This window comes from Uloborus diversus, unplaced genomic scaffold (assembly GCF_026930045.1).
Source record: "Uloborus diversus isolate 005 unplaced genomic scaffold, Udiv.v.3.1 scaffold_571, whole genome shotgun sequence".
NCBI classification, from domain to species: domain Eukaryota; kingdom Metazoa; phylum Arthropoda; class Arachnida; order Araneae; family Uloboridae; genus Uloborus; species Uloborus diversus.
The window spans coordinates 86,845-111,137 of NW_026558760.1; the positions used below are offsets into that span (position 1 = coordinate 86,845).

The 24,293-nt window shown below is 35.3% G+C and overlaps 1 protein-coding gene across 1 annotated transcript in view; it reads right to left on the reverse strand.

The window, feature by feature from the left end:
- Nucleotides 1-9,651, reverse strand: part of LOC129233638 (60S ribosomal protein L10a-like) — a 30,949-nt gene extending 21,298 nt beyond the window's left edge. The window contains 3 exon segments of the mRNA XM_054867612.1: nucleotides 8,429-8,577; nucleotides 9,242-9,397; nucleotides 9,542-9,651. Of these exon segments, the coding sequence (XP_054723587.1) occupies nucleotides 8,429-8,577; nucleotides 9,242-9,397; nucleotides 9,542-9,546 (310 nt within the window). The 5' untranslated portion in view covers nucleotides 9,547-9,651.
- Between the last annotated feature and the right edge of the window lie 14,642 nt (nucleotides 9,652-24,293).

The window sequence follows — 24,293 nt, forward strand, 5'->3', positions numbered from 1 at the left end:
TCAACTGTGTCCACAGATATTAATGAAATGGTTATCATAGGACTCTAAAATGCAATTTTAAAATAATTTTATCAAAAATATTTCTTTTACAAGCCGTTTTTATACTTTTGATGCCTTCACTTTGAGAATTGCGATCTCTTTGCATCCGATATGGGATTCCGATTTTTCGAATTTTTGATGATTATTCCGCTTTTTTAAGAGGTAAACAATTGAAATATCTTTTTATTTTTGTTAAAATCAGGGAATTTATAAGTTTTAAACGAAATTCTGTGCTTTTTAACAGTGTCTTGGGTCAAAAAGTTGAATGCAGAACCCTATTCTGTATTTTATTTCATTTATTTATATTTTTGTTACAATTATTTTAAATACTATACAGAAATATATCTAGTATAATTTAACATAATGTAGAATGTTAGATAAATATTGATACTTGAAAGAGCGATGCCCCCCCCCCCCGCCAAATGTCAGAAAAAAAATCCAGTATGATTTTCTCGACATAGAAGAGGAAAACACTCAACTTTAAGTTTAATTGATGCAGTTTTGTGCCATCTCTAAGTTCTAAAATTTCGTTTTAACAAAAAAAAAATTTTTTATTTATTTATTTATTTATTTATTTTTTGCGAAATTTTTTTGATTTTTTCACAAAACTAATTCATTTTTCACAAAATTATTTGATTTTTCACAAAAAACGGACCCTGTGAAAAATCCTGGACAGACCCCTGATTCCACTTTGTATAACCCTTTAAGCCCCAGATTGCACGAACGTGCGGGTCGAACATCATTCAAATTTTAGCTTCCTAGATTATTATATGGGCAATTCCATGGTAAAGTCAACCAGATGATCAAATTTTGAAAGTTAAAATATGTAAACAAATGAGGTGTCATTTTAAAGATAAAGAGTTGCATATTTTGAAATGCCTGTCTAAAATTTGATCACTTCCGTTATAAATAACTTAAAGCAGGTTAAACCAAGGTCAACATCTTGAGTATTTTCAAACCATATTTGGAGACTCTCGAAGAAATTCTGTTTTTTCCAAAGAATACATGCTATTATGAATTGAGATGAATAACCATTTAAAGATACAGAGTGTTGCTGGTGATGTTGCAAAAATGCGTGAAAATATAATTCATTTTGATTTGTAAAAGAATTTCTCTTGGGGTACATTAAGTGTTTTACGTCCGACACCAAAATGGGCAGTTAATTATGCTGAGTCAATAATTTTAAAGCTATATACATGTATTTTTGGGTACAAAGTAAGAATTTCAATCTCTTTGATGTAACCTATTTTCATTTTGTAACAAGTGAATATTTTTTACTAAAATCTAGGTGTCGGACGAAAATTTTTTTTTACGTCCGACACTGTTACATTCCTTTAAATAACATATGTTTTCAAGTGCGTTTCTCCTTTTTTTGCCTTTAATTTCAAAGTTAAAGTAAAACATGCATAAAAAACAAGTTAGTGAATTTATTGCATATACATTTAGGGTTGATAGGGGTAAGTAGGACCCCTTTTGAGAAAAGGCGTGTTGAATGAATGTAATACAGTTGATTAAGATCAATTTTGGCAAATTTGCCAAAACTATAAGGGTAAAAAGAAATTAGAAACACTAAATGACTGCGTCTATGTAAAGTTGGCTAAGGAAGAACGATTATCAACATTCAAACCCATATAAATCTTGATGGTTTTCTTTCATGTAAGTTTCAAATAACTAATCACCAGCTTTTGTAGCTGAACTATCAATTCCTACTAAGTCATCATAGTTGTCTTGTATTTCAATAATACAAATATTTCATCAAAACTGCTTTTGATTTTCAAATCCTCTCTGTTAGGGGGGGGACTACTTACCCCATAATGTGGGGACGTCTTATAGCAAAATTTTACGGGGTAAGTGGGGCTCCTACTCTTAAACAGTTTTTAATAATATTTTACTCAAAAATTCTGACTGCAGTATGCACTTTAAGTTAAACTGTACATGAATGTTTAATGATCATAAAAAAATAAATGCTAACCGGGAAACACTTCTTTGAAAAATGCTGCTTAAACTCTCCAAAAAATATTAGTCAAAAAAAAAAAAATCTGAACAAGTTCTCTGACCTAGAAAAAAATTCCACTTAACCCAAATATATGCAAAAATAATCACTAAAAACCATATGAATATTTCAGTTTTTGGGGGGTGACCCACTTACCCCAATGTCCCACTTCCCACAATCAACCCTACTTTTGAATTTATTTGGTAAATTTTGTTTCAGTATATGTAACCTATAATTTACATATTTATAACTGTAATCATTGTTATGTATTTACATTTAAGAGCAATAGTTAACATCCAATATGATCAATTTACATCCAACCGAAAATTTACGTCCGACACAAAGCAAAAAATATTTAAAATAATTTTATTCCTTATAACATTTGAAAACAGTAATATATGCTTCAATCATAAATGAACTTTAGAATTATGCTTTTTTTAAAAGTAAAATGTAAGCCAATTCACAGACTTTTTATTTTTAAGTGAACCATCAATTTTACTATTTGTGTGTTTACGTCCGACACCAACTCTTTAAATTTTTTTAATTTATACTTTAGGGATCTATTTTGAAAAACTAACATGATTTTTTATTCAGTGGGGTGTAGTAAGTATCTTGTAAATAAATTTGATCATTTTGGAACAGTTTATATTTGATAAATGGAATTAAAACTGAGAAATTTTTCTTCATTTTTCACATCCAACACCATGGAATTGCCCATATGTAACAAACGCCGGAATCCGACGATCGTGCTGGTTAGCATAATCCATTTTCTCGACAGATGACGGCACTAGTATCTTTCCAGGCTTTATGAGACAAGAAAACCTTTGCTTGCATGTGCTCTCAAGAAAATATTTCAGGTCTTAAAAGGGATAACCAACCATATACAAAACAATAAATTTTTGCTCAAAAATTGTATTTTGATCACATATTTAAAGAATTATTGTGTGAAACAACTTCGCAATCTAATATGATATTCACATTAAATGTGTTGGATATGCCCATTCAATGTTGATAGCCAAATTTCAGATATAAAAAGCCATTCTATAAAAAGTAAAGCTTAACTAGTTACAAAAAAAAGCAAACACCAATTTTTTAAGGTCCTAGTCTTTTATAACCAAGTAATATGTCCTTGCATGACATCAAAATGTAACGAAATGTCAATAAAAATAGCTTGAATAAATTTTCATCATGAAGTACCGGGGAGCAAATGCAAAACAATATTTTGAATTTTTTTTTTGCTGATTAATGTGAAAACTGTTTCTATATTTGTCACGTTATCACTTAAACAGTAATAAAATAACATCATAGTCTTAATAACATCTCAGTTTATTCTTCCAAACATCCCTCACGCTTCTTTTTTTTCATTTTGGATATGACTAACCTAGATTGTGATTTTGAAATCCTGAAGTTCATCATTGAATTGCTTATACTTCTCCAATTATGACATTGAAAAGAAAGATTCTTCGGTTCACGATATGTTTCTTTTACAATTTCACCAAGTCTTTCAATAAAAAATATTATGAAATGTGTAATACATATGCATGCATCAGTTTTACCAATTATTTCATATTAAGATTTTTTTTTTTAATTTCCCATTCACTTTTTGCATTTTTTTTGTAAAATACCCAGATTTTGGGTATTTACCCAGGCCTTGGGTAAATATTCAGGTAAATACCCAAAAAATATTTACCTACCCGCTGGGTATTTACCCGATCCACATCACTACGTAGGATATATAGGACTACTTCGACCCCTGAACACTAGTCGGTGCTTCATTACGGATCCGATGGTCGGGTATGCCAACACCTGCCAATAAAAAACATCAAATCTGCAAATTGTGCTTTTTTGACTTTTTTTCTTACTTCAGTGTATATAGTTGTATTCCAAGTTTTTCTGACAGCAAAGAAATGAAGGGGCTATGATAGTATTTTTTTTCTTGGGTGGGGACCCCCCTGGTATTTTATACAATGGAAATAATCAGAAGTTAACTAACCAGAAACAGAAATTAAGGGATTGCTGCACTACCACCAGCAATTAGCCTCAGCCTAATTTCCATTTGCAAACAAAAAATGGACACAAGGCTGAAATGCTACAACAATGTCGCACTCGTAAAATGTTTATTAATCAGTTCACCATTTTATTTTAATTTTTTATCTTATTTTTCACCTTAATGAAGGAGTCATTTACATTGCATTATTTTTGTAGAGGTATTAATGGGGGCAAAAATTGACCTGTATTGAACCTTGAAATCCCCAACTACAAAGATTAATGAGGAAACATTACTTGCTTGGTGGGCCATAGGTTGTTCATCCCTGGGCAAGATTCCCCAAAACGGAATACTTTACGATGTTCAGCAACATAAAGCATTTGACCAAAATTGTTCAGCAAGTACTTCAAGCATTGTAAGCGAAAAAACTTGACATTTTCTACAAATTGGGTGCCAAAAATCAAAATCGTTTCATGTAGTTTTTTTTTAAACTGGACTGTTGCTATTTATATGGAAATGAGATATTCCAGGAAACACCAGATTTCAACTAAATGACTAATTATAGAGCACTAATTTTGGAAAATTATCATGAAAACTATAAAATCAAAAAACACATCAACAAGGTGTCAAACCTAAACCGATTGACCCCAAAGCAGAATACTGCTAAATTTGCGACGTACGTCGCAGAACAGGTGCCTGAGCTGCAGAACAATTCTGTTCAAGTGTGAGAAGAAAACTGACAAATTTTCTGCAGAAATGCTGCAAATTTCAGTGAAATTTCTGCAGAAAATCTGCAGAAACTGCGGTGCAGAAACAGCGGTGCCGAAAATCTGCAAAAACTGCAATGGCGAAAATCTGCAGAAACTACGGCACAGCAAATCTGTAGAAACAGCAGATTGTCTACAAATATCTTCCAACTCAAGATAGACTTTTGCAGAAATTATGCAGATTTCTTATAAAACTAGAAGAAAATCTAAAATTCTCGCAAATTACGATAATTTGGCGGAAAGCTTGCCATGTTGAATTCAATAAGTACTTTGTAGGACTTTCGCAATCGATCTTCATCCACTGCAATTTCCTCCACGTACGTATGTTTTGGAAACATGCCAACATTGAACACGTCAATCGCCGGAAATTGCTTGTTTTGTTTGAGATTTCAATCCCTTTGCATCCAGAAAATATTTCAATTATTTAGAAAGTTTTGAAGTGTTTTATTATATGCAACCCAAACTCGACTCATTTTATTTATTATTTCAGTAATTTCTTTATTTAGTAACATTATTTTAACGCAGTGGTTGCGGCACCGACCGTCGGAGCTGGATTCGGCATCCGACCTAGAAACTTGCGCATGCGCAAATCTGACACTTTCAACGGATTGACACGCCTCCTTCGCTTCGCGTGGCGGTTCCAGCTAGCGACGTCAGTAGTAGTTCCAACTCCAACTACTTCCGACCATGTGCGTGCGTGCTCTTGGTTCGTGTAAAAATGGCTAGCATCATGGAACGCGGTGTGAGTTTCAAAGCGTACATTCGAAAACTGTTTAAAAGAGTTCAAAATGAATAGCTCTACGGATTTCCTCCCTAGAACTTCACACTCGGGGGCATGAGTCAGAGTTCGGAAAAGAATTCCTGCCGTATTATACGACCGGCGGTGACACACATCGGTTAGTCGCCGTAAATCTACCTTAATTCTTATTAAATTATCGCTAAATATAGTATTTCACTGGAAATTCATATTAAGTCTCATATTATACATCCGACCTCCATAGAATTTCATAAGGTCTATTTGAATCATGTCCGACCCAAAGCAGCGGCACTCGAGGGCATGGGTCGGAGATGGTCGATGTATCGCATCGAATAATTGAATTTTGATTAAAGCATAATTACAGATCGTGCATGCCGTTTTAATATCTATATTAATTCCAGAACTATCATTTCGCCCGGCATATATATCTTAATTTGCGTAGTCGGCCATATATATTACTCGTCCGACCGCTTAGAATGTCATTGGGAAAGAATCATAATTTGTGTGGTCGGCCATACATATTTCGTCCGACCGCTCAGCATGGTCATTGGGAAAGTATCTTAATTTGTGTGGTCGGCCATACATAATTCGTCCGACCGCATAGAATATCATTGGTCGGCTGTTGAAATTAGATCCCGCCCATCGTAACGCCCCCCCTTGGTCGGGTTCATAAAACAATCCCGACCCCAAGGCAGTAATTTCTACTCTGCGCATGCGCAGAAGGAGGTCGGTACTTCATTGCATTTCCGGCGGTTGGTGCCGCAACCACTGCCTTATTTTAATTGTTCCTTCATGCCACGTAAAATTAACCAAAAAAAAAAAATGTGGTTTACTACCTAAGTTTGGATTTTTATAAAATTTTGTATCTTTGCTCTTTCTGTGCATTTTAGAAAGCATATTAACTATTTTCGGAGAATCTCAATCGAGTCAGGTTTGACACCTTTTTAAAGTATATATATATTTTTTTTGATTTTATAGTTTTGATGATCAACTAATTTTCCAAATTCAGTCCTTTTTAGTTATTCATTTGGTTGAAAGCTGTGATGTTTCCGGAAATATCCTATTTCCACAGAAATAAATAGCAACAGTCCAGTTAAAAAAAAAAAGAAAAAACTCCCACGTGAAACTATTTTGATTTTTGACACCCAATTTGTGGGAAATGTCATGTTTTTTCGCGTACAATTCTTGAAGTACTGGCAGAACAATTTTGGTCAAATGATTTTACGTTGCAGAACATCGTAAAGTATTCTGCTTTGGGGCTGATTGAGATTCTCCAAAAAATTTAAATGCTTTCTAAAATGTATAAAAAGAGCAAAGATACAAAATTTTATAAAAATCCGAAACTAGGTGTCAAACTACATTTTTTTACTTTACATGGCATGAATTAGCGATAAAATAATATTACTAAATAAATAAATTGTTGAAATAAATAAAATGACTCGAGTTTGGGTTACATATAACAAAACACAAAAGATGCACAATTCACAGTGATGAACGTGTTTCAGTGTTGGCATGTTTCCAAAACATATTGCAGTGGATAAAGATCGATTGGGAAAGTCTACAAAAGACTTACCAAATTCAACACTGCGAGCTTTTTGCTAAATCATCATAAATTTCGAGAATTTTAGATTTTTCTAATTTTTAAAAATTCTGCAGAATTTCTATCTTGAGTTGGAAGATATTTGTAGAAAATCTGCAGTTTTTACAGATTTTCTACACTGTAGTACCTGCAGATTTTCAGCATTGCGGTTCCTGCAGAAAATTGGTCAGTTTTCCTCACATTTGAACAGAATTGTTCTGCGGCTCAGGCATCTGTTCTGCGACTAACGTCGCAAATTTAGTAGTATTCTGCTAATTTACTTGGAATGAAGAAAAACATTAATACAATGTTTAATACATCAACTAACTCGAAACATTAAATTACATCAACATGTGTAACAACATTATGTCAGAATAACAAATTCTGAATGCATAATATTGTTTAAGTTTTTCTAACACTAAATTTGGACCCTAAATGCACATGAAAATACATTAGGAGGGAATAAGTGCCTTGCATGTTAGTTTTAATAGTGTAACTCATATTCCATTTCACATAACTTATTACTCAAAACATTGATCATGTTCAAAAACTGCTCCTTGGGAGATTTCACTAATTACGTAAGGAAGTTTTTGGAAAATTCCCCCCCCCCCAATCTTATTAAAGATTACCTTTTGTTTTTCAAAATAATAAAGTTATGAATCTTACATCACTGAAATTGTTATTAAAACTCATTATCATTAAGTTCAATCCTTTAGTGCAAAGAAATGTTTACTAAAAGTTTGGCTCCAGACTGGATGCTCTTCTGACTTATTTTTGTATATGATGAGATATTAATAAAAAAGAAACATTCCATGCATTGTGCGATCCTTTTATCATATTTCACACTATTCGTTTTTTGTAAAACAAATTTTAAAATAGCTCATCTGAATACTTTTTTTTTCCTAACATTGCAGAAATGAAATGACAACCTGCTTGATCACGCGATTTCATATGCAAAATATCTACTTAGAAATTATTATGTAAGAATGGGTTCGAACCCAGCTTCCAAAGTGAGGGTATGTAGAAATTTTTCAAACCCCCTCATCCCTGGGACCCTTACGTAATTAAAGAATGTCGCCTTTTAAACTTATTCAAGTACTAATAGATGCAAATCTTAAAGAATAATTTTGCTGCATACAATACATTTGTGATAGAAATGAAAAATGTAAGATGCAACAGATATTAAGAAAATTAATCCTTAAACTTCTATTACATCTATTACTATAGCACTCAAAAAAAGGAACCTGCATACAAATGTTTATAAGCAGGAGGGTTCTCAGTGCAACTCAAAAGAAACAAAACTCACCTAATTTTTTAACCAACTTCTTATTTTTGTTCAATTTCTTTAGTGCTTCAGCATCCATACATGCTACATCATTGGCTTTAGCTTCATCACAGTGCTGTTGATCTCCCAATACACAAACAGTAAATTTTGGTCTTGGTATATTCTTCAATCTAAAGTACAAATGCTCTTTAGTACAAAGAACAAGACTGCACAAATCAAAAGATTACACAGCACTCAATGGTTTATAAATTAAAGCGTTCTCAGATCTCAGTTCAAATGCCTCACAAAAATCAGCAAACAGCTGACATCACAGAACAATTTATTTCAATATTAATTTTTTAGTTTCTTTCCTACAGTTCGATATTAAACTTTCAAATCATTTTCTCCCAATTACTTTGATTAAACATTATAAACAAAATATTTGTATTTGAAAATGGAGAATTTCAATTCGTCTTAGAAACACATGCAAGTTACTCAGATAAAAAAAAAAAAAAAAAAAACCGTAGCATTTGTTTAAAACAGTACTTATACTTACCCCACAACACTAAGGAAGTTCTAAGATAACGGTAACAAGAGTTGAACTCTTGAGACCTCCCCAATTATTTTAAGACCCTGGGTAAAGGTCCGCTAAACAAGTTAGCTTCCTGAATAAAAGAGTCATGTAGAATAAAATTTAGTGCTTAAAAGTGATTTTTTTTTTCGTACGTGGCACAAAGACCGTAAATAATTGAAAATCATCTGATGGACAAATATTTTAACATTGCTTAAAATGCTTATTCTACGTAAGACATTCTACATGACTTTAAAATTCAGGTGTAAAAAAGATCTTCATACTTCACTGTTCCGGAGAAACGTTTGTCTTTCTGGGGATCGTAATTCTTGAGAGCGATTTGCAATTCAACAGTTTCCAAGAAATTTCTTTTCTTCTTTTGGGAGTTTTCGAGAAGTGTGTTAACACACTCGTAGAGTGTATCTCTGCTAACCTTCGAGCTGTGAAAGTAATGGAACTATAAGATAAAACTCGAGCAAAAAATAAAACTGATGAAATACAACACAAAAGCATAACTGAATTTAATAATTCTGTTTGAAATAGGACTATTTTTTAAAATATTAAAGAAGATTAATTAAGATTACCTCATTTCCCTAGGCCTACGAAATCACCAGCGTGCTACTCGACTTTAGCTCTTTTGCTTGCAGAATATTATTTTCGTGATTGTTGCAACATCACAGTCACAGCCACAGTGACAGATTTCTGGATACAGTTAAATCTAGGTTGCGTTTGGCGGACTCAACCAGTACACCGGTGACTAACCAGGTTATTAACCGCAGCTGTCTATGACCTACCGGTCGACAACAATGAAAGCTGTTGATTGGCTGATTGAAACACATGATATTTTTGAAGAATAATAAGTATTATTTCACTTCGTATTACTCATCTGACGTCATCTGTCAACTAACCGGTAGCGACCGGTAGAGGTCGTCGAACACAAACTTAGAATCCCTATCTGAAAAACGTAGAGGAACTCTGGTTCAACTACGCTCGTAGTTCTGTAAATATTCTGCAAAGAACGGGAAAAGCACAGTCATAGCAACACGAGTAATATACCCCGTTTACACTGGCCGAGATATACTAGTTTATTTTTAAACGGTGTTAAAGTTAAACCGCGAGCCGAAACGGGCGTTTACACTAGCGTTAGTTTAAACACGTTTAACCGTAACTTTTTGTTTGTTTACATTCTGTCATTCTGCTGTAGCGTCGTTACTTTTTTATTTTCATGCTCGCTTACACTGTTTTTGTTATTAAAGAAAATAATATTCAAGACTGAATTATATTTTCTAAGCACATTGCGAAATGTATTTAGCGACGACGTTTGTACAATTCTTATTTATTTTTAAGCAATTTATGTTCGAAGTATTGATTTTGTGCACGAAAAAAAAACCCCCCGTCAAAATCAAAGCTTTGAACTTGAAATCAGATTAATAGAGTGTTTTGAAACTTCATTGTTGGGAAATAAATGAATTCCTTTACATTTTCCTTCATGTTTACGTTTCATAGATGAGAAGAAAGTAGATTTTGTACATCAATAACAATTCAAAGGTGAAACGCACTGTCTAGTTTTGACACAAGTAAAATTTTTCGGTTGATAAATATCTCAAGATGTTTAGGCCAGAATAAAAGTGTTCTTAGTTACCTGGAAAAATTTAGGAATTTAATTACAAACGAGCCAAGATTAACTTTTTAATTTTTTTTTAAATCTTGAAAGTAAAGCTAATATTTTGATCAGTCACTCTCATGAATACATAAAAATAATAATAAAAATGTTTGCTTTTTCTTTTTTTCCGAATGGAGAATATGTATTTATGAATTAGTACTTTTTCAGTTCTAGAGATCATACACTAATCTTTTTAATTTATCTACAGTGCATTGGTCTACATTTTGCACAGCTGAGTGCATTTGACATGTATCCAACTAAGGTGAACATATCGGTAGTCGCCACTGCTTCAATAGTGCCCACTTCAACATTTATATTTGAAAAAAATAGGGTTCCAGGTTTTCCAATGGATTCAAACATGCAGGAGGTAATATCGTAAGTGCACATTTGATGAAATTGTGATTCCATTGGGATACCTGGAATCCTAATTTTTGAGCTATAAACCTTGAAATAGCCACGACTGAAGCACTGACCACTATGGGTGTATTTACCTTAGAACCTGTTTTTATTTATTTCTGTTCAAAAACCTTTCGTAGTCGTCAATCACTGCTTTCGGGAAGGATATAAATCCTTTTCTTTTCCTCAACACAATTATTTTGATTTGAAACGGTTGCTTTTCAATGTAAGTACTTGTAGTTATTTCGAGTTATTATAAGCCCCCCTTTCCCCTTAATTAGCCAAATATAGCCTAATTCTGCCTTTTAGGGGTTCTTGTTCACCAACTTCGTTCATCTCAAATATTGTTTAATAAGCAATTTAAATGAAGACAATATTTCTTCCGTGAGTGCTCACGAATTCCCCACAGAAAAATGTTTTTAAAAAGTCTTTCAGTTATGAAATGCTATACAAATCATTTGTTTCAAGTACACAATAAAATTCACTTTGCGACATATTGTCAGACCACACCCATCTATATTGCAACCTCTCACTTTCATGCTTATTTTTCTGCAAAAACAATTTTTTTATTGCGAAAAATTGCATTTTTTATATATTTAGCTAGGATGTCTCTGAATGGAGAACCAATTGTATGAATGTTTTCTTAATTGTTACACGTAGAAGTACCTACTAAATTTATTTCCCAAGAAAAAGTCTTGTTTTTTCAGTGTAATTTTCCTAAGACAAAAATTAGGACATTTTAGCATAAGAGCTGCACCTTTAAACCTGTGCGACTTCGGTATATTTTTTCCCGCCTTGGAACCCGAGCACCTTTTTTTTTCTTCGCCTTTGAACAAGCCTGTGCACCTTCAGATGTTATGCACCTGTGCATTTTTTGTTTTTAATTTGTGGCCTCTTAGGGTACCCAGTCTGACTCTGTGCATATGCGTATGATCCTTTTGTAATGATGAGCCTATCTTTCTTGTTTTTCACATGTTTTGTTTTTAGTTTCAATGCATGTGTTAATGTCACTGGTAATCTAAGCTATTGTATATATTAGTTTCTTTTTTACTTATTTCGGATTATCCGGCAAATTCGCTTATCCGCTGTTTTTCTTGCTGCCCTGTTCTAAGAATAACCGGAAGTTAGCTGTATTTTCATAACTTGAGAAGAAAAAAGGGTAATGAATATACAGTACAACTGTGGTTTAACAACACCCGATGTCCTCAATTTAATGATACACTTTTCCGGATTTCACTTGCATTGAATGTTCATGCTCCTGGGTTCAACGATTCCCTTGGCAATTGTTAAGTCGGGGTTATACTGTACTTTTTTCTTAAAGAATGTAAAATCAACATATTAACAACTTGGTTTTAGAAAAAGGAATTAAATAAAAGCTGTAATATGTTTAACTTGAAGTATAAATAATGATTTCTTTTAAAACAAGCAAAAACAAAGTACAGCATTTCAACAAAAATTGATACTCATTCTTTCATTTAATGCTTATTTCCACAGATATTGCAACTCTTGGGGAACGTACTCGCTTCACAAGGAACTATATGTATTCATTCTGGTTTCAAAGCAGTGGGTAAAGAAAATAACCTACTTACTGCTGCAGTTTATGATGCAAAAGATGTTCTTCTAGGTGTTTTCAATTTTATGAGTTTTTTAATAAAACAAATAACTTTTCCTGATGATTCCAGGTTCTCGCTGACAAAAAGGAACCCAGAATGTTAAACAATACATTTTAGGAGATGTAATTGATTATCAAATAAATAATCAAAAATGAATTGAAGTATCAAAACATTTTCACCATTTCATTATTAGAGAACATTCATACATTAATCATTTGAGTAGAAGTGTGCTTTGACAGTACCGGTAAAAAGTCTATTTGCAATGAATTCGAATTAGCACCATGCATTGTTTTTTTCTATGATCTTCTGAAAACAGTTAAATCCTCATTTCCTGAGTTGATAAAAATCTACACCAGTTCAGAAAACTGAACGCCCAAAGTATACAGATGACATAAAAAATAGAGAAATATTCAGTTTTGTATCAAAAGAAAAGGGGAAAATATCCCCAGGGAGATTGTTGTGAAATAACAATAAACACACATGTTTGCAATTAAAAAAATATATTTTATTAGCATCACACATACTTAAAAAATAGATCTTAAAAAGTTTAATGGGTCAAGTTTAACTTTTGGTCTGGGATTCTTTCTTGCTAGGTACTAGGTTTTTGAATAACCTTTTTAAAAATAAGGTGAAAGATCTGGTTGTTTAATATAAAGGGGAGTAACACAACTTTGTTTTATTATTTTAAATCTTCAGTGGCATCAATTTCTTCAGATGCTGCAATACAAAGCTTCTTTCTTGAAATCCATCCACTTCTTTCTGTAGAATTCTTTAAGGTATATGCAAACTGAAAAGCATAAACAGAAAGGTTGGTATTAATTAAAACCAAATCTCCCTGTTATATGCCATTCGGTAATGAAAGGAATTGCAAACAAATGGGATAAAAATGTTACAATTTTCCTTCACACTTTATCCAGGCTTAGGACTGGCAGCTGTCAATGCTGGCGTGTTTAAAAATTGTTTTTACAAAAACTAAATTTTAATTTTTAAACTGTTGCATGAAATAAACTAATGCGTAGACATGTGCTACGGTTAACACTCTTCTTCAGAGTAGAATGGATGTGCCTCAGTTTTAGGAGTCTCCTCTCTGTAATAAAAAAACTTGATTAATTTTCTATTACAGCGAAAATAACATATGATTAAAATAACTGTAAAATAAAATTAAACAGAGCGTTTTTGGAAACAAACATGTAGAGATGAACTGCAATGGCTAGAAAGTCTAGAATTACGTTGTTAGTGAGGGAAATTTGACAACAATCGTGAAATCAAATTCGGCTTATTGAATATTTCGACTTGACGAAATTCGGCTTATCAAAAATAAGTAACATACGTTAGATATTCAGTTAAACAGGAATAAATATTCACTTCGACTAACCACAGTTTTTGTCTTATCCAAGGTTGAGTTAGGTAAGTTTCACGGTACTTGGCTCTAAGTTTGTAACATTGCCATAAATCGTTCTTTTGGATCTGTAACTCAAAGCAAAACATAATGCTACACGGATCAGATTTACAGGTTGGATGTGGCCTGCGGGCTGTAGGTTGGGCATCATTGCACTGGGTAATATGAATGGAATGATGACTAAATTGTGCTATTTCATGTGCAAAGAACTTTAATAATGTTGAAACAAGGTATTTAAGGGATCGAAAACAAGTTTTCTACACTAAATACAAAAAAGAAAAAAAAAAACTCTGGTTTGGAAAAAAATTTATATTGTGCTAGCGATTATAACTAGATAAACCACAATAAACAATGTCAACTCTACGGGCCTCCTTGACAGAAGCTGAGTCTTCTAAGCGGGAGGTTATGGGTATGATTCCCACCTTGCCTTGGGTGTTCATTCATTCTAATGTGTATTGATGTACTGTAAAACTTTCACGTCTGTTGTCCTGAGAATAAAATTCGGAATAACGTTGCGGATCATTAGAGGTACAAAGTTTCTCTACAATGAATAGCTAAAGACCGCAATGGGTGAATGAAATCGAAAGACTCTAAAAACTTCGATTACTGAAAAGTTACGCAGGAAAATAATAAATTATTCCGCAATTCATGTTGTAAATCTGAGAAGTATGTGAGCAGGATTATTTTCACCAATATTCAAGATATTAAAACTGAGTATTAAAAATGAGTAAGGAATAGCAAACAAAAATTTTCATTCATAGGAACAATTTAGTACTACAGTCAAACCTCGTTAACAGGAACTCGACGAAGACGCCAAAATATTTCGTGTTAACCGATTTCCACATTTACCAGATTTTCTCTAAGCAGACAAGTTTTTTTTATGTTTGCGACTCAGAAAATATAGTAACCAAAGTACATTTGTACTAAAATGTTCGCCCAAGCGTTTGTATTTATAGTTCAAGTAGGAAACACAAGTAATTCCAAACAGGCAATGGCTATTTGGCGCATTTCTTTACTACAGTGCATTTTCAAACATATGATCGAAAGACTGAATTTTTGCTGCAGTGTTGGCGGGTAAATAAACACAATTTATTGCTTTTAGACCATAAACCTCTACATCGGCAGAACAGTTGTTCTGAATCAAACTTCTTTTTTCACAATGAAATTTTAAATCTACCTTTATCAGCCACTTGGTAAAGATTTCACTGTTCATCCAAGCTTTTTTACTGTAACCAGTCTGCAGCTAAAGTTCGTTTTTACTTGAAGCAGCGAGATTTTCACGATTTCCCTACAACAAAGAGAGAAATTTTCTCACTGGCATTCATGTCGCTTGCGTCCAAGTGCAGATCTTTCAACTTTCAAAAGTAATTTCAAATAAAAGGATGAGATTTTAATTTTTTCTTCTTCCTTTTTTTTTCAAGACCTTAAAATTTTCTTTGTCTTATGCGAGAATTCGTCTAAAATCTCTTCGTGTTAAGTGAGAGATTTAACACTAATTTGTAGCTTTATCTGATGGGGAGTGGCATTTACTTTGTGCTAAGCAAAATTTTGCGATAATCAAGTTTGTGTTAACGGGGTTTGACTGTACTCACTATCAAAGTAGTACATAACGTCTCATAGAACTGTTTCCAGGGTCACTACTTCAAATACGCAAGGCCGTCTGGAGGCAAGGGTGGCCCCTCGTCAATTTGGTTCACAGGGGTCCCTCTCCCACATAAACTCATAAAATGTATAATGCTCCGATTCCAAGCCAGGTCTCTAGTTTGTGACATAACCCTTGTCGGCCCTGCAAATAAGTTTTTCCATATGTAAACATAAGGAATGGCGAAGAGTAAATTTTGGCAAAGCTTTGTGCATTTTTGCAATTTCCATTATCTGTAAGAATTAAAATTTTCAAGGCGTTATGTATTATCCTGGATGCTGGTCCGCAACACACAGAATATCAATTTCTTTTTTGTTACTTTTTACAGAAAAGTAATTTGAAGGGTTTTACAAAGAATGATTCCGAAGCTGGTTTTTTTTCAAATTTCTATATCATATGAGACTTTTAACTGTTAAAATAATCATGACTTATTGGAACAAATTTCAAGCTGAAGTAAAATCTTGCCAAAAAACAGTTCTACTTTAAGGCGGTATCTTACTTCTGGGCAAAACTAATGTGGAAGCAACACATTTAACAAATTTTTAAAATATGACTAGTATAGTTTTGCTTTTAATAAGTCACAGTAGTTTAATTTTCTTTTTTTACCCATTTAGTACAGAACAGTAATGAAGATTAATTTAAGATTCTTGAAAAGTAAACAATAAAAATTTCAATAATAAACATCTACCACAAAATATTTTGTACTTAATATCAATTCATTCTCAACGAATTGAGCTTTAACCAAAAGAAACTATAAAAAATGCTTTGAAACATTCAGTGACCTATTTTATGAATACTTTACAAATATATTATATATTTACTAAAAAATTAGTACTATGTACTGGTTTTTTTTTAGTTAAGCATTGTGAAAGGTAAAGTATAAATGAAATAAAAGCATTCAAACTTACCAGAATAGAGGTGTCAGATTTTCTGATTTTGTGTTGAATTTCATAAAACTTACAATTCACTTACTTTATACAATTCCTTTAATTTTTTGTAAATTGTAACATTAAACACTTCCAACGCTAATCTATAGGCTTTCATTTTCCGATCACTTCAGCGATTTTTCTTTTTCTTCACCGATTAATTCAATGTAAAAATAGTTGTAAACATGAGCAGATTTCTGCAATAAATTTGGTCTCAAGCACTTTGAAATATGATGCATCATGCATATATAATCATAAAAACATAAATAATAGTTATAAAAGCATTAAAAACACATCCGACAGATTTTCATAAATTTTTCAGCAACTTAATGTCTTTTTCCGACGAATTTCCTTTTCATATTTAGCAGTTCCGGCGGCCATATTGTTGTAAATAAAATAAACGCGTTTAAAGCAGTTAAGAGAGTTTCCGGAAGTCTCTTAATTTTAACCCGCTTCCGAGGAAAGTTAAACTATCACGTGACCGAACGACGTCATATTTTAAACCAACTTCGCAGTTAAACTAGTATAACTCGGCCAGTGTAAACGGGGTAATAGACAGTTTGCATCTTTAAATCAGGAGTGTCCCCCCTAAGAACAAGGGCACCCCCCAAATACACGAAGATCCCCCCAAAAAGGAAAATATGCCTTAGAACATCCCTCCCTTAAAAATTTCAATGGCGCGGTCTGCGCCATGACCCTTCCCCTAGGTGGACACCCTTTTTAAATGCATGCATTTTACACTATTCGCAACTCCAACGCTCGAACGCGCTACCTTGCGGTGATTAACAATAATAAAGAGTTGGGGATTAGTTTGTCAGATGTCACGTTCATGTTTCGTTAAAATGTCTAAATGTCAGTTTGAGGACATATGTTCCTAAATCTAAATGTTTTTGAGGGCTTAATTAAGGACATAACAAGACAGACTAAATGCATAATAAAAGACAGCTGTGATGTATGGGCATAATGTGTATTAAAGAACCTAAGAATTGGGACCGACTAGTATCCTTATTTTCATGTAGACTAAGGTCGACTTGAAGAATGTCCCGAAATTCGAGGACGTGACGAAAGGCTATTGTCCTTGGTGGTTTATTGTGTTACAAGCTTAAATTGTTAAATGGTAAAGTTAGCTGTTATTCTAATTTCTGATATTTCATTTATATATTACTCAAATTTTAACCTACTTGGATCAAGTTCAGTTTTATAAATAAAACTCAATATATTATATTCACTGGACGTGTGGGAGAAGGGGGTTGGTGGAGGGGCCAGGGTTCGATTAGGATATTGGGACGCACTAGGTCAAACTTTTTTTTTTGAGGGCCCGTAGTATTGGGGTAGTACCTCACAACTTTATATTTATTAAATTATTGGCTAAAGCAATTTGGGGGCCCCTAAAAAGTAGAGGCCCTAGGCCAAGGCCTAGTTGGCATATACAGTAATCAGGCCCTGGGTGGGGGGGGGCGCATAAATGTTCAAACTATCTATAGCGATAACCTGTCTATAACAATATTATTTTTAGAGATCCCCTAACCTTTCATCGTTTTCAAACTTTTCGTCGATTATTTTACTCCAAATGAGCTGCACTACTAGCACAGTCGGATCCCGACTGACGCGAGGGATGAGTACCAAGATTCTTCGCGTAAGTTGAAATTTCGCGTTGTGGAAAAGTGTTGTGTATACGATTTTTTATACACATACCCAATCATTTTAGACATTTTAAAACACCTTTTAACCTGTTTTAGACCATTTTTGAACTATATATTACCATTTCTTACATAAAAAGTAGATATATATGTATTTTTTTTAAGCTGCTATATTCAACATAAAATACTGCTACGATGCACAAAATCAATGATCAATGGGAGAGAGAGGGACATAAAAATAAAACAATGCAGTATTTCGTAATAATAAAGCACTACACTGTAAGAGTACTATATTTTAGACTAGCAAAAATACCCGGCGTTGCCTGGGTTAGCAATAATTATGAGAAACAATCGTTACTTGCATTTGTTTTCTGTTTTAGGTGAAAGAACTTAAAACACACCTTTTTGACGTGATTTAAAATCTAGCTTCTTTCTTACTCATAAAACTAAAGTAGCAGTAAGTAAAAAGAGCAAAATAGTACTCATTTAGAAACGAAAACACGAAATTTAAGCGTATACAAATTTGAAGAATTTCCGAAATATGAAATTAGACTTCACATGTTTAAAAAGATTTATCACTTAATACTTATTTTTTTTTTTACATGGAGTCTTACCTTCTCTGTATGTCTATTGAAGAACGAACTGTTTAAAAAAATGTAGCCGCGCGCCCGTGATCCCCTTGAAGGGGACCCCTTCAAGGCTTCACTCGATGCGTGTCTTATCAGGCTCAGTCATTTCTCAAAAGATCAAAGGCGCCGCCTTGCCCGTAAGATGGCGCTGTAGTATAACCGGTGGAAATCATTTGTTTACATTAGTTAACGTATTCGCAACTCCAACGAACTTTCTACTTCGGTTTGTTTTGCAAATTCGCTGGCGAGGGATGTCAAGGGGAACCGGAGTGACTACTGTTGGTGGCTGCAACCTTAACTGTTCTCTTCCTCGTGGGTCTGTGGCAGTGGCAGTTTAGTAGTAGCTCTCGTGTGTAGTGGTTGCTGCGTTGCAGCCGGGAGATGCACGGGCCGGGTGTTTGGCCCTTTTTCTTTTTGTTGTTTTTTTCCTTTTTTAGGCTGCTTATGGCGTCTCCCTCTTGTTTCTGGGACTCCCTTCTCGTCTAGTTTGCTTTTTTGTGCGTGCGTTTCCTTTTTTTTTTTTTCGGGTGTTGCTCCCGCAAGCGGCGGAGCCCTGGTTGTTGCCGTCTTTGGGTTTGGCGGGCGCTTCCATGCTCAGGTAAGGCAAATTTTTCTTTTTTTCCTTTTGTGTCAGCACCATTTTCCTGCTTACATTCTCATGGCAGGTATTGACGACCCCAATGTTTTTCAAAGTATTTCGGATTACCCGACCACCATTGATGCCATTGCTGGCAACGGTGGTTCTAATGTTTGTATTCTTTTCAAAGTTAAAGACCAGCCCTCAGCCGGTCTCCCCCGTAATAAACCTTTGCTTATTAAAAGAGATTTTGAAGAGTCACTCATAAACCATAATCTAATTGAATCTATCGATTTTACTCGTACCAATCACATGATAGTGAAAACATACAACGCAGCATGTGCCAAAGAAATTTTGGCAAAAAAATCGATACTAAATATTCCTACAGAAAGTTCACTGTTGAACGACGGAACCACGACTCGATTCCTTCTTCGTAACATCCCTATCGAAGTTAGCCTAAATGAATTAGCTACTGAATTATACGAGCAAGGAGTATACAGCAAGGAACTTCGTAGATTTTCTTACATCAAAGAAGGAGTCAAACACCAAAGCGAGTCGGTTTTAGTAACCATTTACGGCACCAACCTTCCCTCCTCAATCAAATTGTGGTACACGAACTATAACGTGGAACTGTTCATAGATAGACCAAGGGCTTGCACTAAATGTCTTCAGTATAATCACAGCTCCAAAAATTGTAATTCAGAAGCAGTATGCGGCCGCTGTGCTGAACAGAACACTACAGCCTCTTGCGGGAGCAACACCATTAGGTGCGCACTCTGTCAGGGGGATCACTTGGCCTCAGATAAACTTTGCCCTAAGTACATCGAAGAAGCAAATTTTTTAAAATTTAAATGTATCAATTGTTTATCTTTTCCGGAGGCCAGGCGCAGATACCGCAAAGAAAAAAATCATTCATTCGCCCAAGTTGTCAGGATAGAAGGTATCCCTAACTCCCAGGAACAACTAAACCTTAAAGTCGAAAGTATCCTCACCGAGGCTCTAAAGAGGATGGAGGATAAGTTCAACCAAATTGTCGAAATTCAGTCAAAAATCTTCGAACAAGCAATGAACAGTACCCTCTCTAGCATTCAAAATATGGTCACCAATATCTTTTCCAAATTGCCTCTTAGCCCTGAGCGTCCCAGGAAAGTTCCTAACGCTTCTAACCCCACGTCCTCTAATGCTATGGATACCTCTGGCAACTCTCATCAAGTCAGTCCTCCCAGCTCTTCCCTGCCCAACCAGACCCCCGCCCTTCCTCCCTCCTCTCTTGGTCCTCGGTGACAGTGGGCCTCCCTTTTTGGTCCCTCCCTCTTTTTGGCGCTTTTTCTTCCCTCGGTCCGGTGGGCCTTTTTTTTCTGTTTGTTCTTTGTTGTCGCTGAGGGTGTGTCTTTAGTCCAATGGAACTGCCGTAGTATCTCGAATAAGCGCCCGTACTTTAATCAGTCCCCTTTTTTTGATCACAACATTTACGCTTTTCAAGAGACTTTTCTCAAAAATGACCATTTTTCTTTTTCCAACTCCACCATTTATCGCAAAGATCGAGGAGTGGGCGCGGGTGGCGGCCTTATGACCATCATTCCCAGAACCTTCCCGTCTGCTGAAATTAACCTTAACCGGTTTCATTCCCCTCATACCGAAATTCTTGGCGTCAGCATCTGGAACAATAACAAACAAATTGACATCATCAATATTTATTCTCCCAAAGGCAAAATTCAAACAGATTGGCTTGAGAACTTAAAAAATTCCCTCTCCACGTCCTTCTTTATTCTCGGAGACTTCAACCTTCATCATAATTACTGGGGCAGCTCGTCCAACTCCCCCAACGCTGACTCTCTCGCCAACTTCATTATCAACAACAATATATGCATTATCAACAACAGCTCCCCTACTCATAGGGCCCCCTCCGGCGCTCACTCCCTTATTGATATTTCACTTTGTTCAATAGACCTCTTCCCCCTCTTACATTTTTACGTCCACCCGGACCTCTTTGACTCAGACCATTACCCCATCATCATTGACCTCTCCCAGATTTTTACCTCCAATATCTCTACAATTCACAAGAAGAATAGCCATATTTGGAATCGCGTAGTAAACCACATCAATAGCAACTTTCAGGACAATTCTGACTTTCAAGAGCTCCATAATCCTTTTATTACTGCACTCAACACCAACAAGAAGACTCACACAGATCAGAAATCTAAATTCCCTCCATGGTGGACCCGAAAATGTAGCTTCCTTCTTGGACAAAAACGAAAGTTCCTCCGAAAAGCAAAAAAAAAACGTCTCACGTGACGACTGGCTCAAATATAAAAATTTTTCCGCTAATCTTCGTAAAGAAATTAAAAAAGCTTCTCGCAACTACTGGGACAATATATGCAATAGTCTTGGTTCCAGCAAAAATGCCTATCGCATGATTAAAGCCATCGTCTCTAATAAATCCAAGGGGATCACCGAGTCAAACAACATCATCAATATTGGAACCACCTCTGTCTCCTCCGCCCTGGCTCAAGCCAATGCTTTTTGCTTCCATTATTGTTCCCGCTCGTCTCTTCCTGGCATCCCACTCGACTTTAACTTTAATCATAGCCACCATTTAGATAAAAACTTCACCATTCAAGAACTGAACATTGCTATCAACCATATGAAGAACACCTCCCCTGGCGAAGACGGGATCCCCGCAAAAATCTTCAAACTTATGCCTGACAAAATCAAAAACAACCTCCTAAAGAACCTCAACTCCATGTGGGGCAACGTCACCATCCCCGAAAATTGGAAAACTTCTATCATTATTCCTATAAAGAAGCCTAATAAACCCGCTGCTGACATCTCCTCTTACAGACCTATCGCCTTAGGTTCTGTGTCCGCCAAGTTATTTGAACGTCTCATTCTCCGCCGCATCGTTTCGTGGTCCATCTCCAAAAATCTTTTTCACAGTAATCACCTTGGTTTTCTCCCTTTTCGTGACTGTAACACTGCTTTAACTAAATTCTCAGAAGACATCCAAACAGCCCGCAGAAACAAAAAGTTTATCTTTTGCATCAAACTCGACATTAAGTCTGCTTATGATAGCGTCTGGATTGACGGCCTATCATGGAAACTTTTGAAATGCGGCATCAGCGGTAAAACAGCGTGTTGGATCAATAAATTCCTTTCAGCCAGGGTAATCAAAGTTCGGTGGAGAGGAGCCACCTCTTCCTCCCACACCCTTTCTTCTGGGGTTGCCCAAGGATCCGTTCTGGCACCCCTGCTTTTCATGATCTACATGCATGATATTTTCGAAGATATCCCTTTTGGAGCAAAAATTCTCATTTACGCTGACGACATCATCATTTTTTCCCAAGCAGATACTTCAGAGAATGCTAAACTTAAAGTTGAAAAAACCCTCTCCCATATTACCCAGTGGACCCAAAATTGGAGACTTACAATTGCTCCGGAGAAAAGCGTAGCCATGAATTTTTCTAGAAAAAGATATTCTCCCAACTTCCAATTTCATTACAATGGGAAAGCCATTCCCTGGGAAACCAACATGAAATTCCTTGGAGTTATTTTCACTAACAATTTTTTATTCAACAGCCACATAATTAATCTTCAGAAAAAAGCTTTCCAACGTCTTAACTACCTCAAAATCATAGCTAATAATAACAGCGGCACCAATGCTAAGAACCTTGTTATCATCGCAAATAGCCTCATTAGAGGATTAATTGACTACAGTTCTATCGTCTACGACGCTGCTTGCCTTTCCAGCCTCAATAAGATTGAAGTGATCTACAATAGCGCTCTTCGATGGGCTCTCGGCCTCCCTCGTTGGACTCCTCTCCCTATCCTCTACCAGGAAGCTAATGAAAACCGTATCAGCGACAGACGTGCTTCAATGATTATTAAGTATACCCTCCATCATTTCTCCCTTGATTGGATGTCTCCTATTTCAAACAAAACTAAAGAACATAGTATCGATAACCGCTTCAAAAGAGACAATCACCACATCTTTCCCCGCCTCTTCGACTATCTCAGAGATAACAATATTCACTATAACAAAATAATAAAGAAAAGATTTAAAGAAGACCTGATCAACATTAATAATTTTTACATTATCTCAGATGGCCTCCCTTTCCAAGACAAGAATATCAACTCGACTATAGCACGCTCATACTTTTCTGAATATCAAACCAATTTTCTTCAAGGTAAAATCATCCTCAGCACAGATGGATGAAAGAATAATAATTTCACCAGTATCGCTGCCATCAACGTTTCTCATAATATCAATGCTGCGGCCATCATTGATAATAATGCCTCTATATTTACAGCTGAAGCCCTAGCTATATCCCTTGCTATCATTGAATTCGCCAATAGCTATGAAGATTACGTTCTTTTTTCTGACAGCAAATCCAATCTAAGTGCCCTCTCTTCGTTCAATCTGAAACCCCATTCAGCTATTTTTTATGCCATCGAAGCAATTGTTGAAGCCCTGCACAAAGTCAAATCTATTACCATTATTTGGGTCCCAAGCCACCTTGGAATTCCGGTAAACGAAAAAGCAGATCTCCTCGCCAGAAATGGGCCCTTCTTAAGCCGCTCCACGTACGATATTGCCTCTGAAGACATCATTACCATGAACAAAAAAGAACTAAAGTCAAAAATCAACAGCGACTGGATTAACAGCAAGTATTTCAACCATAAACCCTACCTTGGATCCATCAAAGATTACATCAACTGGACCCCTAACAGAAAACTTGGAGTTCTCCTAACTAGACTTCGAACTGGGACTCTCCCTGTCAACAAGACTCTCCATCGTTTCAAGTGCAGCGTCTCCCCACTTTGTCCCCTGTGCAATCAAATCGAGACAATTGA